Here is a 16,323-nt window from a genome sequence, read left to right on the forward strand (position 1 = left end):
AAATCTATATTTCTCAAGCCATTTTCTAACAGATATAGGCCATCAAGAATAAAATAAGTTTGTCTTAAAGTGTTCTTAGCATAAACAAATGAATGCTGTCTCAAGGCATAAATGAAGTCCTTAACATTTAGCTGGAAAATTGCTTGGTTAATCTCTCACATGTTTTGTTCATTTTTTGGCCTATGGAAGGCCCATTAGTTATTTCAAAATGTCTTGGCCCCTTTCCATCTGCAAGACCTCATTTATTCTTTTGAAATTTGTAGCCTTCACAAGCTCAGCATCTGCAATATCACAGACAATGAATTACTGTGGCTACAAGTCTCTGGAATTAAAAAATCCTCCTCCGTAAGAACATAGTTTGTTGCAGAACTGGGATTTGTTCTGAAGAAGCACAACTGGCAAAAAAAAAAAAAGGTTTCAAAGATAACAGCTTTTTCCTTTTTCTTTTTTTCTTTAAATGAACAAGGGAGTACTGATGCTGGGGACTTGCTCTTTAAATAAATGGAATCTCTCTCTCTTCTCTTGGCAACGGGCAGGAGTATTCTTGTGCTGTATGACAAGCCTCGCTAGCCAGTGCTATATTTATCTTGTAGCTGTACACACATTTGCAAAAGGTTGCTCAATAAGAAAAAGGCAATGAGCCAAGGGAGTTTAAACTGCAGAAAGTTTCTTCCACCATAGTCTAACTTTCGGGTTGGCTTAAAGGCAAGGCTACATACTTTTGGAAGATCAGGAAATATAATTACTGATACGAAACAAAAAGTTCCCTGAGTTGTCTGTGGAAAAATCAGGACTTTGTCAAGGAGGAAAAATATCTTTGATAAAATGGAGTTAAATAGGTGCCCAAGTGCATCAGTAGAAGAGGATCAAAGACAAGAGGATGGGGAGGATGCTACTGCTGATGCTGGCAATCGCGTTGTCAGTGAAGAGCTGGATCTGGTACAAATGTATCTTACCTGTTTACCGGACACCTACATGAAAGCTAAATTCACCCTGACAGCATACCTGGCATGCTGGTTAGTTCTGAAACTCTGCAAGGTAAGAGATTGAGTACTAATGTATTGGCATTAATAGTTAACTTCCTGAGTGCTGAGAAGGCAAAGTGAGCAAAGCCACCATGCTTTAGAATCTGATAGTCTGAAAGGACAGCTATGTGTACAGTAGTCATCTTAATAACATCTTAGTAAAAGAAGAATGCAAGTATTTACAGTGTATTCAGATGGCTGTACTCAGAAATGCATGCTGCTTACAACTGAAAAGCACATAGGGAATATACTCTTTTAGCACTGTGAGTCGCAGTACACTGATTAATAGCTGCTACCCAACTTTCCAACATACTTTATCAAACAGATGGAAGGACTAAGAGATACTGTATATTAAATCTTGTCTTTGCCACGGGAGGAGGAAGCACATTGTATCCTTCTAAAAATGCAGAGTTCCTTTCTTTATGCCATCAGACACCGTCACTTTACCACCTAAAACTGAATGGATAGGAGAGGAATCACCTTGGATTTGATAACAATGTAAGAAGCTGCCTGCTTCTAGTGGTATTAGTGTTTGCTTTTCTTTCCATTTTGTGCTTGGTAGCACACCATAAGTGTAATTCGAACAGAATGAATCATTAATTCACAGTTCATTCATTTACAGCCTAACAAGCCTTATAAATTGTGAGCTCCAAACGCGGTAGTAACAGAAGTGTGGTATTTGGGAATTTTACTGTGGAATGTCAAAGTGTATCAGCAATGACTTCATCATATGATTTTGTAAAGAATTTGTGGTCTGTGCTCCTCTAATAAACATATACTCACTGTAATTTATTGTATGTGGAGGTGATACTCACTGATAAACTGTAGAGCCATGTAATGAATTGCATTATTTCTCCCTATCCTTCCAGAAAGCTACACTGTTACTTAGACTTAGGACAGGTGATATTCAGTCCTGCACAACTGATGATTTCAGTTCAGATATTTTGTGATTCTTGGGGGTTAGACACAAAGCTACAACAGTAAAGTCTTAGTTCAGGAAGGTGATGCTTAAAACACTGGACTACAACTCAGGACATCTGGGTCTAATTCCAGCTTTGCCATTGACTTCCTGTTTGGCCTTGGGAAAATCACTTTGGCTCAGATTTTTAAAGGTATTTAGAAATGAGTATTTAGAAAGGTGTTGCAACCAGAGCACAGCAATGCCTAATTGCCTCTACAAATCTGGGCCTTAATCTCTGTGCCTCATCTCCCCATCTGTAAAATGGAGATAATACACTTTCTTTCTCTTGTCTATTTAGATTGTAAGCACTTCAGAGCTGAGCTGGACTGTCTTACTATTTATATAGTGTCTAGTAGAATGGGGCGTTGACCTGGTTGAAGTTTCTCGGCATTACCACATCACAAGTAATAAATCAACATACTTTGTAACATTTATATCCATTTCTATTCATTAAAATAGTCTTCTACTCTACTAACACATCACATTGAGAAAACAGAATGTCCTGACAGAATTTAATATGCCCTGGGACTGTAATACTTTGGAAAATGTTCACGGTTCTAATAAATAGAAAAAGATTAGAACTATGTCCAACATTTTGGTTTGTTTGGTTTGTTCTCTTACAGAACAAAACAAGGGCAGAGGGGTGTAAATCTATCATAAATGTACCCTGGGCTCCAATGACTGTAATATGAACATCTCACAACACCACAATGAGCTAGTGAAGTACTATTAGCCCCATTTTATTGATGAGGAACTGAGGTCTGGTCTATACTTAAAAGTTAGTGAACATAGCTATGCTGGTCAGGGATGTGAAAAAAAATCACACCCTGGACTGACGTAACTATGCCAAGCTAACCCCCAGTGCACACACACAGCTATGGAAGAATGCTTTCGTCAGCGGAGCTACTGTTGCACGGGAGCTGGTGTTCCTACACCAATGGGAAAACCCCATCCATTGGTGCAGGCTGCGTCTCCACTATGGGGTTATACTGGGATAGCTACAGAGATGTAGCTATCCTGCATAGTGTCTGCAGTGAAGATATGTCATGAGACACAGAGAGGCCAAATGACTTGTCTAGGGTTACACAGGAAGTCTCTGGAACATAAGGGAATTGAACCTGGTTATCCAGAGCCCCCAACTAATGCTCTGACAATTGGAACATCCATCATTCCCTGGGTAGGTGAATGATAGTAACAAAAGGTTGGTTATATGACTATGAGGAACTGGCCAGGTCCCTTCACTTTTCATTTCCAGACATTTTAACATTTGGGAAGCAGTAGAATTTTTCTACATAAAGTAATTTTTTTGACGGGGGAGTGTTAATTGGACTCCACTGAAATATATTTTCTTTAACTCCAAAGAATGAAGGCCAAGATTTTCAAAAGTGCTTTGGGTGCCCAACTTGAGACAATTTAAAGGGGCCTGATTTTCAGAAAGTGCTGAGAACCCACCCTCTGAAAAGGTGGGTGCCTCACATTAGGCAGCTTAAATTATATCACTAACTCCACGATTACTATTTTGACCAAGATCTTTAATAAAACGTAAGGGTCTAAACAGCCTGATTAGCTACATTTATAACTCTCAGCCTCCAAGATTCTTGTTTTGTGGAGGGGAGGGCAGGTCTGACCCCTCATGATCCATCTTGCTTTAATTATTACCAATACTTCTTGCTTTCATTTGGACCAGAAATACCCTAACAGACTTTGTGATAGTCCCACACTTGATCTTCTGGATAGAACCAGGAGGTGCAGAGAGGCAAAGCAATGAAAATGAAAAATAATGGAGAGCAAATTTGAACACATTGAAATCTACAGAAAGGCTTGGTTCAAGTTCATTTCCCATTCTGGGCAGAGGTTCAGGCCAGTTTTTTTATGAGCAGTGTAAATCATTTAATGTGTGCCTGGAAATTCAACTCTCCCCCCCACTCCCTCCCCCCCCACCCCCCCCAAGAAGCAGGGAGTTGAGATATTTCCAGAATATTTAATATTCAGCAAGCCATGTCTCAGGTCCAGCTCTAATCCATAACCAATATGTTCAGAGAGCACAGGCCATGCAAAGGTGATATACAGAACTAGTATGAAACATCCTTTATAAAGGCAGGGAATGATCTAGCCAGAAAAGCCAACAACATACACTTTATATAGCCACATTTCCTAATACTGACACCCCTTTCATTAAAAAAAAAAATCTTCGTGCTCAGGAGCTACTGGTCTGTGAAACAGACTTTATAGATATAATGGAATTCGCTAATGATGGCAGCAGCCAAAAATTATACATTTTCTTTCTTTTGCATTAACTTAGGTCCATTTCCTGCAATGAGCTCCAGACAGGCAGACCCCATTACCACTGGGGCTCTGTTCAGGAAGATAGGTCTGCCTGTGTGGACCTCATTGCAGGATCAGTATCTGTGACTTTAAATAAGTACAAAATACTGTCTATGACTGTAAATCACAAACAGAGTACACATGTAGGCTTAAAAAACTATAAGTAGACAATTTAAAACAAGGTGGGTGATGTAATGCCTTTTATTGTTCCAACTTCTGTTGCTGGGAAGGAGAAGCTTAAAATGAAGTGGGAAGTCAAGGGTTGGCAGGCACTAGGCTGTGTTATAACTTGTTGTAATGAGCCATACAACCAGACTCCATCAAGTCCATGGTTTTTAGTGTCCAGCAGAGTTAAGAATTTAATTTTCCAGGCTCATCTTTTGAAGGTGTTGCGCAAATTTCCTTTAGAATGAGGTTTAAGGATAGGTGTACACTGTAATTAAAAACCCACAGCTGGCCCATGCCAGCTGCCTCGGGGTCACGGGGCTCAGGCTTCATTTTAGGTGATCTCCTACAGCATGTGTGAATCCCTTATGCTTAACAATCTGTCCCACCGTGTATTTAGCCTGGACACTCTGGTTAGCTTCTCCAGACCTCAGGAAGAGCTCTGTTAAGCTTGAAAGCCTGTCCCTTCTACCAACAGAAGTTGGTCAAATAAAAGATATTACCTCACCCACCTTGTCTCTCATATCCTGGGACCAAAACAGTTACAAAACTGCAAACAATTTAAAACAAAGTATTTTAAAATAATTTCCTTCTGTACTTACTGCCAGTACATGATTGGAAGGTTCCATGCTTTTCCTGGAAGGGTTGATAGCATTACAGACACCTAATCTTAGGAACTGCATTTCTTCCATTTTGCTGGGTGTGATAATGGCTCACTTCTGCCAGAAGAGTGGCAAAGAGTCCTGTGGCACCTTATAGACTAACAGACGTATTGGAGCATAAGCTTTCGTGGGTGAATACCCACTTCGTCAGATGCGTGTTGTGGAAATTTCCAGAGGCAGGTATAAATATGCAAGCCAGAATCAGGCTAGGGATAACGAAGTTAGTTCAATCAGGGAGGATGAGGCCCTCTTCTAGCAGTTGAGGTGTGAATACCAAGGGAGGAGAAACTGCTTTTGTAGTTGGCTAGAAACACTGAACTAGTCTTGATAGGGTATAAAACCTATCTGTTGATGTTTTAAGTGCAATTATTTGTGATGTCTTTAAAATAAAGAGTTATTTGTCCATACTTGATGAAAGTGGGCAAATATAGCAGCATTTAAGGCATGAAAGCAGCATAAAAATGCTGGAGGACCCCAACGAGTGGCCCTACTCCAGATTTATGTTGGGTTAACTTCACTGATTTAAAGAACCAGTGTAAATCTCTGGAGGGAAGACAGAGGGGGATGCTCAAATAAGTGGTCGTGAATTCAGGATCTGTATTGTTATGTTTGGAAATGTGCACATGTGCTAAGGAAGAATGCTGCATAATCCAATGAAGAAGCCACTCCTCTTCAGTGAAATCTACCTTCCAATCACACCCAGCCAGGCTCCAATGAAATAAACTTGGTGTGCAATAATGCAGCTAATAACATAAGGAAGTGCAAGCTGTCCCTCCATCTTGCATGTTGTGAGATCTAACAGGTGCATACAGAGCATTTGCCTCACTAGATGAAATGGGAAAACAAACCCCTCTAACTCTCAGCTTCACTCTTGGATAGAATCAGGGGGAGTGCCTACAGTCAATGTATGTGGAGTTGTAGCCATGTTGGTCCCACAATATTAGAGAGACAAGGTGGGGGAAGTAATATTACTTCACCCACCTTGTCTCTATACAGTCAATATAGAATTTTAGGCAATGTCACCATTTTGATTATGCTAAGTCCACATAGCCTGTCATTTTGATCATACCAAGAGAAAATGGAAGGAGGCTCCATCCTGAGATCCTCTTTAAACTCATTTAGCAAAAGGTAAAGATTACAGCACTGGGCATCAGAAAATCTACCTGGGATAGAGGAATCTAAAAGACTTCCCATGGTTAAGACACAGGATCTGGAGTCAGGCAACACTACCTCTGTATCCAGCTGTAGTGAAATCTTCCTGTGTGATCTAAATCTATGCCTCAGTTTTCCCATCTAGAAAATGGTGATCATATGATGTGCCCCCCAGAAGTGTTGCAATGCTAAATTCAGTACTAAGGCACTTTCAGATCCTTGAGTAGAAACACAATGGAAATGCAAAGTATTATTAAATAGGCCCTTGGCTTACAAAATGTGAGGAGACAAACTTAGGAGGTACATTTGACTTTTTAGCCTTTTCCCATGGTAAGACACTTTACTCCTAAAAGGAGGACAAAATGCTTTACTAAAGAACATTAAACTGTATAAGAATTAAACTCCCATTTGGGCCTTCCTGCAGAGCTAAGTTTAAAAGGACAAGAAAAAATTTATAGTATGTGGAAACATTTTAAAAATGTTTCTTTGATGCCAAAGCAGACAGACAGCTTTTGTGCTCTCACAGAAAGTTTAGGGGTGGGGCAGGCAGAGGGGACTAGTGTTGTTTCCAAGTAAATGTTTTCTTTTTTTCTTTTTTATATTAGTTGCTATAATACCATTTATAAAATGGCACTCACGGTTTTGACACCCAACTTTCCTGCATAAAATGAAGGTACAGTCATCCTTTGCTTTACAGACAGCTGCTAATCTAATCAATCCTCACTTCAGTTATGTTCCTGAAGAGACATTATATACTCACAGTAGTGAAAAATGCCTAAATGAAAGTGCATAAAAAGTGAATATCAATGTGTGGGAAACAGGGCCCTGCTTGGGAATTTGGTCATACGGTGCTGGCAACCCAAGACTTGCGAGTTGATGGCAAAGTCCCAGCTCCTGAAGCCAACAGGTTACATAAGAATCTTGGCTTTCACTTAAAAAAAAAAAGGAAAAATAAAGAAAAAAAGACTTTCTAGCTTTCCTGGATGTGGAGGAGATCTTGGAACCATGACACCTAAAGCTCTAGAAACCAAAAGGCAAATAGAAGTACACCCCAAATTTTAAAATCTCATGATTTTTGAATGGTTGGCTTTGGCAATAATCATGTAAGTGGTTTCAAATGTGAGCCAAATATGGAAAGCTAATCCCCACTCATCTGCTTCTGCTTTTTGCGGGGTTTTTCACCCACCCAATCTGAGTGAAAAATACTGTAATACATTTGTACAGGACCCTGAAAAACTTAAACCATTTCAGAAATTAATTAGAGACCCTAGACAAGTACAGTCACTGACGTCATAAAATGCAGACTCGATTTAGGCAGAAAGTGAAGAACAGCATGCCAAGCTCAATATGCTGTAAAGGGAGCAATGGACGGTTTCTTGAAACAAATAAAAAAAATCAAATTAGCGCTGATGGAAGCAGGCTGAGACACCAGGGCACACTCGTACAAAAGGAGCCCTGGGATCTTTGATGATCAGTGTGATACGGTTTTTCATCCAAAAGACAGCATTTCCAACAATTTAGTGTCCCATAGCACCATATTGGGTTAATAGTGCCTTAAAGTGAAGAGAGCCATCTTTTGAATCACCACCACTTCCTGCAGCAGGTGGTGTTCCTGGAAGGGTCTCATATAGCCTGGGACAGAACAGAATGACAGCATAATGTAGCAATATCTGCAAGCACAGCACAAGTGAAGCTATTCTCATTGTATTTCCAGTCCAGCTGAAGCCAGCAAGCATGGGAAATATTGACAAACAGCTTGTTCTCATGGGGTTTTTAGCCTAGTTGCCAACACCAGGAGATTGGTACAAGATGAGTATCTGAAGTGAAACTCTGTGCGTTGCCTATCACTATTCTCCACTCATATGCTATGTGATCTAGGATATTCCAAGACAAACCTGAAGTACAGTCTGTGAGGACAGGTAGCCTTACTGGAAGGGAGAAAGAAGATACATGATTTGATGAGCAACAATTAAAAGAGGATGGATGGACTTGTGGTTAAGGCATCAGAGTTCTGTGTTCAGCTCCTGGCTCTGTCACTGCCACTGATTTCCTGAGTGGCCTTAAGCAAATAATTTAATCTCTGCCTCAGTTCCCTATCTGCAAAACGGGGACAGTACTTCCTTTCTCCCATTCTTAGTCCCATTTTAGACTGTATAGCTGTTTGGGTAAGAGAGTGTTAGTATGTATATACAGTGCCTAGCACAATAGGGAGCCCAAGTTTCGTTGGGGGCTATAGGTATACTACAATGAGCAGGAGTAGAAATATAAAGGACGTTTACCTGTTAGCAAGGAGGAAGTAGAATTTAGACAAAGTTTTTAATTCAGGTTACCGGGGCAAAAGTCATCTAATACTTAAAACGGAATTTCTTAGGACAACATATGGAGGGGAGGAAGAAGGGTGATGAAAGGAGGCTTTAGCAACAGTGTATTGCATGTCCTTTTGGCTAAGTTGTAAGCGCTGTCAGAATACCAAAACCAGGTGTGTGAGGCTGATAACAAGGATGTGCTGTATGGGTAGGATATGAGAGATTACAGGAGGTGTCGCTAGACCACTAGGGAGGAGTCAGTGTCATGGAAGGTCAAACAAATCAGAATTTGCATAATGTACAACTTGGAAATAATTTCAGCAATAAGCTTATGAAAAAGGTGACTTCAGTAGGAGCAAGACTGAACCTCTCATCACTTGAGAAAAAGGTTAGATACAGAATATATTATACTTGCCAACTTGGACAGGCTAAGTTTGAAACTCAAGATGTGACTGTGCTGTAGTGTACTGAAATGAAATCTGCTGAATTGAAAGATTGTTTTTTAAACCTCATTTGTTTTCAAAATATGCAATCCTTGGGGAGGTGGATACTTTACAGCAAGTTGCTAGTGTTATTTTTTGCAGAATATCAGAATCAGACTTGTATAAGTTGGCTTTTAAAAAAGTGTAACATTGCTGTGATGAAAATTGTAAACCTTAGTCAATGAAGGAAACTATTTCAAAAGGCAATTGGAACAGAGAAAAATAAATGAGAAAAGCAGGTAGCTTTGAAAGCTGCTTTAAGCAAGTTTCAATGTTTTTTTAATTTTACAGGGATAAACTAGTTTGGTTTTAAATTGAACGATATATGTTTATTTTTGGAGCTTCAGGAGTTGCATATAGAGATAATCTACTCCCACATCCTTCTCCCAATATCCTACCTATTCTGTCTTTGCCCTTATAGCTCTTTTTTGCCCCTGAACCTGCACAGAACTCATTGTATGATCAGGGATTTAAGTGGGCTTGATAGGAGTTGATATTAAAACACAGTGTTGATATCAGTAAAAAGGGGAAGCTCTTTAGAGATAAACGGGACACCAACCACAGAGATGAGTGCGAAAACTAAAGGTGAACTGCAAAGGATCTTAAATACTGTGAGACACAAGGTGGGTGAAGTGATATCTTTTACTGAACCAACCCCTGCTGGTGGAAGAGACAAACTTTTGAGCGTCACAGAGCTCTCCAGATCTGGACCCACATGGGTATCACACCACTTTAAATCATTTATGAAAGAATACAAAGAAATTCAGAGCTATTTAAAATGGAATTATTACTGCATTTACACTAAAATGAGTAACTAACAGTGACTGTCCTGTTAAAAAAATTCACTTTTCAAAGATCTCCTTATTTCATTTTGTCACAATTTGATCCCATTGAGACAGCATGCAAATTTTGGCCCTGATCCCACAAATGCTTAAGCACAGGCATAGGTATGCTCACATGAGTAATCCCACTGGGTTTACTCATGTGAGTGAAATAGTTATCCATAAGCTTAACTGTTTCCATGGTTGGGGCCTCTGTCTCATCCCAGACCCCAGGTTCATCGGAGGTACAAAGGGAACCTGGATGAAAAATGTAGACATGTTGGGAAATGGAGACTGGGCAAAGAATACAAGGAATGGGGAAAGATCTCAGTGTTTAATAGAAAAACCCTGGTGTTTTCCTTTAAGGGATCCGTAGGAGAGCTAGGCGAAACATTTGTAATAAAACCTGTTGAAAGTGGAAAGTTTTGTTTTGTTTTTAATTTCCAGTGTAAAGTTTGGGATATGTTCACCAAAGTTCATGAACTTTTCAGGAACCCTGGGCAAAATTTCAAGCAAGCCTGGGCTGATTTATGGTTTGGGTAAAAATCTAGATGGTTTTGACCCCAAGCCACAAAAAACATGGCAGTTTCGCCTGCATTTAGCTCTGTGTTTTAGCCTTCATTTGAACCCAGAACAAAGTGGAACTAGGGGTTAGAACCCACATAAGCCAAAATTGATGCTTTGCATGAAGCCCTGTGAGCTGAGTCTGCTCCGTTTCTGACACCTCTCATTAGCAGTGAGCTGCAGAGCAGGCCTAGTCTGGGCTACATACGTAGTGAATGAAAGCTGTTAGCATTTCAGACCTGTTCAGTGTGAATGAGTTATATTCCAATCCCACAAGCCGGTCAGTGCATCAAGCATGAGAGTCGATGGCGCATAGAGATCTGTTCACCTGGGTCAGTTTGCAGAATAAAGGCCTGAGTGCTCTCCGGTCCCTTATCAGTGGGTGTCCACACAGGACAAAACCGCCATCACCACTTCACTGATTAATACTATGCTGGCAGTGTCAGTAGAAAGGCCAATTGCCTTCTTGCCCTTAGAGATGATTCTCCCAAAAGAGAAATGAGAGTTAAGACACACTGGCAGCACACGTTGGATAGTCATTGTCTATGGTGTGTTCATTCTATAGATATTGGTGTACTCAAATTGGTACCCTTTAAGTATTAAATTTGCTTTAATAGGTAAGATGACATTTTAAAAAAAGTAAACAAAATTATGCTTTTGAGTATGGAAAAGCAGTCTCTTGAATGGGTCCTGTATGTTTTCCAGTTCCTTTCTGTTTTCTTTTTCTGCTGTGCATCAATTCCCTTGAGATGTTCCCTACTGGGGCTAAAGCATTATAATCCTCTAGGTTGACAGATTATATACTCAGAAGGGATCACTGTGATCATATAATTGGACCTCCTATATAACACTGGCCATAGGATTTATTAAGACCTGTTTGAAGTAGAGCAGATCTTTTAGAAAAAATATCCAAACTGGATTTAAAAATTGCCCGTGATAGAGAACCCACCACTGCGGTTGGTCAATTATTCCAGAGATTAATTGCTCTCACTGTTACAATTTGTGACTTACTTTCAGCCTTCATTTATCTAGCTTCAACTTCCAGCGTTTGGGTTGTGTTATAGACCTTTGTCTGCTAGATTGAAAAGCCTATTATCATCAACTTTTTGTTCCCCATGCATGTACTTATAGACTTTGACCAAGTCACCCCTTAACTTTCTCTCTGTTAAACTGAGCAGATGGAGCTCATGAATCTCTCTCTATACACAGCATAAAGCATGTCTCCCAATCCTTTAATCCTTCTGGAGATTCTTCTCTGAATCCTCTCTAATCAATTAACAATGTTGTGGACACCAGAATTGTGGACACCAGAACTGGCCACCGTGCTCCAGTCGTGGTTGCACCAGCACCAAACACAAAGGGGTTTACCTCGGCAGACCACCTTGTTGCTTACAGTGGTGAAATTCCTTGCATTGGATTGGGTTCTGCAACTCTCATGCACTTACTCGTGGCAGTAGTCCTAATAAAGCCACATGCCAGGATTGCAGAATCAGGCCTTAAGTTGTTTCTTGGACATAATTCAGAGAGCAATATTACTTCCAAAGGGGAAAACTTTAGAGGAGGATTTTTATAACATAGCATTTTAATAGTGATATTTTCTGTGTTGGTTTCTGTAAAGCAACAGTGCAGTATAGTTTACTGCATCAGTTGTCCTGTAAGTGCTGTTCCTTTTGTCAGCCCTAAATTGTGGACCCACGTTTTAAACTATAAGCTTAACAACAGCAACCTCCTGTGCTTCTTTACAGCATGAAAATTGCTTGACTTGAGTTTTCCTCAAAGGTAATTTCTACTGAAATCAATTAATATTTTTCTTTCCTCTAGCGCTTGCGGTTTGACACTCCCTTGAGTGTCAGTGCATAAATAAAATAACAGGGCCTAACAACTTGGCTGCAGAGGGGAGGGGTTGCACTCAATAGAGAACTGAACAGAAGCATCTTTAAATAACAGTATTAGAGAGTCCACGGCTCATTAAATGGTTACACAGTAACTATATAGTCTAGTGTGCCAGATGCTAGTGGAGATTTCCTGGGACTACTAGCAGTGTATGTTTCTTTATAAGACACTGGGGTTTAGATGAGGACAATAGTGTTAGCCATGATCTTTGAGCAGAGGAGGGAGCAGGTCTTATTCCTTTTAGTTCTCCACCATCTTCCCGAGCTATTCCCCTGATACTTTCAATGGGAGTGCCTCATGACTAGCATTGTGTGGGTGGTAATATTTCCTGTGTACAAATCTCTCCTGGGAGAGGGGGAGCTGTTGTTTCAATGTGATTACAGAGCTCTGGAAGCACCTCAAATTCTACAAGCTTGGTTTTCTTACACTCACCTCAGAAAAGTGCCAATCTGCCTGAAATTTACCATTTGTAGCCTCTAGCCAAAGGAGTCAGTGTGGTTGAGGTTAATCAGGTAAGATGATAAGTTAGAGATAATAGCATTAAGAGGTGTGCTATGCTTTTTTAAAAATGTCTCTGAAATTTGCTAGTCAGCTGTCTAACCTAGCACTTTTGTTGGTATAATTTATGTTGTTCAGGGGTGTGAAAAAAACACCCCTCTGAGTGACATAAGTTATGCTGACAGGAGCGCTGGTGTGGACAGTGCTATGTCGGCGGGAGACCCTCTCAGCCTGACATAGCTACTCCCACTCGTTGGGGATGGTTTAATTATGTTGACGGGAAAGCTGTCTCCCGTTGGCATAGAGTGGCTACACAAGCAATCTCAGGATTGTTTTGCTCAATAGTCCACAATGAAGTCTAGTGCCTAGGACTATATTGACATGACTAGGTGCCAGAATTTAAGTAATTCAATATGGGCCACATTCGACCACCTGCAATTACATTGAATAGTAACTTTACTAACAGTTCCACTGAAGTCAAAGGGGCTACTACTGGCATACGACACTGTTCAATGTAAGGGCAGCAGAATGTGGACCTGTGAAAAGGGAGCTCACAAAATTGTCATATATTGCTGGCAAAACTAGTGGGATTAATAAGTGTCGTAAACCAAGGAGCTAAAAATATCTGCACTCCCACCTGGTAAAAAAATCTTTGTAAATCTTTGTAAACATATGTGGCTTAAATAAATTCTAACCCTATCCTGATTTTACAGCAGATTATTTTCCCCTCTGCTGTAAGTCCAGTGACTTCAATGGAGTGACTCCTGATTTCTACCTCAGTGAAAAGAGATCATAGGCGATGTGGATCTTCACTAGTGAACCTGCGGAAGCTTGTGCATTCTGTGATTAAAATAGTGCAATGTTCAGAGAATTTGTAAATTTTTTGCGCAACAGAAATTCTACTGAGTCTGTAGAAGACAGCTTCTAACTGCATGTGGTCCAGCACTGATAAACAAGGGTGGCCAGATTGCCCTATCCTACCAAAAAATCTGTTGAAAAGGACCAGAGGAAATGGAAAACTCTTTGTGATCCCTCTGATGGAGTTTCCTAAGAAGCATCCTTTCATATGGGAAGGGGGTCACATTGTCAGAGGGCAACGTCTCCCAACTTTGTGGGGCTGAGGGGATTGTGGGGGAAAGGAACCCAGATGATATTTATTATGGTAATCCCCCCAAATTCCAATCCAGTTAATTGTGCTAAGCACAATACAAACCTGACCGTTCTGGTCTCAAAGAGTTTATAATCTCAAAAAAGAAAGGGTGGGCAAAATGGCTAAAACATACAAGCAAAGTGATCAGGATGATGCTAGGCACAGGTCTTGTTAGTTCCTTTTTTTCTTAACGCTCCCCTTGACCTCCCCCACACTGTTTATGGAGCATTCCCAACTGCCATCCCAAGCAGCTATTAGGTTTTTTCTTTTTCATTTTAACTGTTACCTTTATCCTCTCTCCATTTAACGCATCCTCTCAGAAAAAGCCTGGGTAAGTAGAAAGCTTTTGCAACGTGCCTCGAAGCGTGTATAGTTATGGAGTATATACAGTATAATTATGCATAGCACAATGAGACATCATGAAGAGCCTTTGTTTACAGCCTCTCCATCATGAGGGTAGAATGAACAGATTCATTGAGGAAATGCAAAAGCAGCTGCCTTTGGCCAGCTTCTGTTGTTCTCTTTGGCAAAGACATAGAGGCAAATTAATCCCTGGTGTGACTCTACTTGAAGTCAGAGAGTTACACTAGGAACGAACTGGGCCCATTGGTTGTAGAATACTATTTTCAGATCCCCTTCTCCTAACTTGTACCATTTCTCTTTCCATAGAGAGCCTGTGAGAAAGGAGACTCTGCTTCTAAAAAGGTAGGATTTCTTTTTAGTCACAGACTGAATAGTTTTTCATTTCATCAGACTATTGTTAGTAGTTCTGTTTGTCTGCCAATGCCACTCCTGCAGCAATGTGACTACGTAACTAACTAATTGTAGGAAAAACAATGATTTTAGTATATTTAAAATAATTCCATTAATGAATGGACATGAAGCATACAATTGTATGGCATTGGGCAAGACCCCAATATGTTGTTTATGAAAGCATTCAATTTCTTATGAAGGGGAGAGTGAATCCGGGAATGAGAACCTCCAGCAACCAAAAAACAAAACAACCTTCCCCCTCCCCCACACCAGTAGAAATGACAAATGATAGTCTCTAATATTAGTTGCAAGTAAAAAAGTTTTATGAGGGCAAATTTTTGACTGCATTTAATAAAATACACTGATACTTATTAGCAAAAGTTAACAGGATGGTTGATGTTTCATGTTTGTTAGTTTTACAGCCAAACATGTTTCCCTACTATGAGCCCAAGTGGTGCCTCTCAAATAAAACCCTGCCATTTATAATTTGCTGAGGCTTCCTTTGTCTTATACAAGGCAGCTGGCAGGAATACTGACCTCCCTAGAGTAGAACCTTGCCAGCACTAACTAATCAATATTCAGCTGAGTAGGCTGCTCATTATGTGGCCATTGATTAGCTCTGGAAGTGACTCCCTCTGTACGTGTCTCATTCTGTAGTTGCTTCCCCCTACCGCACATACACACATTCCTGTAAACACAATCTTCCTTGTGTGCAAAGCCCTGGAACGAAATCCCATATCCATTTGAAGCACAGACAGACTAGCCTATTCTCAGCTATAAAGAGACAATTTTGAGGTGACATGCCTTTCCCAGTCCTATGCATTTCTTTATACCAAGAACGATTTCAACGCTTAGTTCCTAGGAACATTATTTAAGAGTTTTAAGTTACGCCAGTGGAGGTGTCTGCTCTATTTTACTTAAGTTGTCATTGCATACTATTTATATTGATTTCATGGATTTTGTATACTATTTATATTGACTGCATAGATCATCTTACGTGGCTGTGCAGAGGAACAAGCCCCCAACCCCATCCCTTACGAGACCTGCCCAAATCATGGCCCCAGAAGGAGTGAGAAAGGGCTGCACAGCCCAGACTATCCCCCATGAGCAAATGGACAGGAAGGGATGAGGAGTGGCAGACCCATGGTGCTGCCCCCCGCCCCTCCGACATACCAGTGTACTGGGTTGCATTAGGGAGGACACTGCACCCTGAAATAGTATATAATCATTTACTCTGTCCAATTCAAGAGAGGAGAAGTTATGCCTCTGAGACTCAATGCTTTCCAAGTGTTCTCCCTGAGGCAGGGCACCTATGCACTGCTCCATACTCAGTCTGGCAAAATCTAGCCTGTATACTTAAATCAGCAAAGATGCCAATCCACCATGCTAGGCAGCCTAACAATTTAAAATCCCCAGTCCACACCAGAGTAATTGTCATTCAGTAAAGCAGTGGTAGAAGATCTGCCTACAGTGTGAATTAAGAGTATTTAAATATCCCAAGGCTTAATTTTGCAGGTTATATATTGTGAATACAGATTTACAGAAGATTTAGTAGAATATAGATAA

The 16,323-nt window shown here is 40.5% G+C and overlaps 1 protein-coding gene across 1 annotated transcript in view; it reads left to right on the forward strand.

Annotated features, from left to right (window-relative positions):
* The first annotated feature begins 588 nt into the window (after positions 1–588).
* ARHGEF4 (Rho guanine nucleotide exchange factor 4) overlaps positions 589–16,323 on the forward strand; it is a 326,464-nt gene continuing 310,729 nt past the window's right edge. The window contains exons 1-2 of the mRNA XM_074964006.1: positions 589–1,038; positions 14,674–14,709. Of these exons, the coding sequence (XP_074820107.1) occupies positions 826–1,038; positions 14,674–14,709 (249 nt within the window). The 5' untranslated portion in view covers positions 589–825. The remainder of the gene's footprint in view (positions 1,039–14,673; positions 14,710–16,323) is intronic.

Source organism: Natator depressus, chromosome 9 (genome assembly GCF_965152275.1).
Source record: "Natator depressus isolate rNatDep1 chromosome 9, rNatDep2.hap1, whole genome shotgun sequence".
In the NCBI taxonomy this organism is placed as follows: domain Eukaryota; kingdom Metazoa; phylum Chordata; order Testudines; family Cheloniidae; genus Natator; species Natator depressus.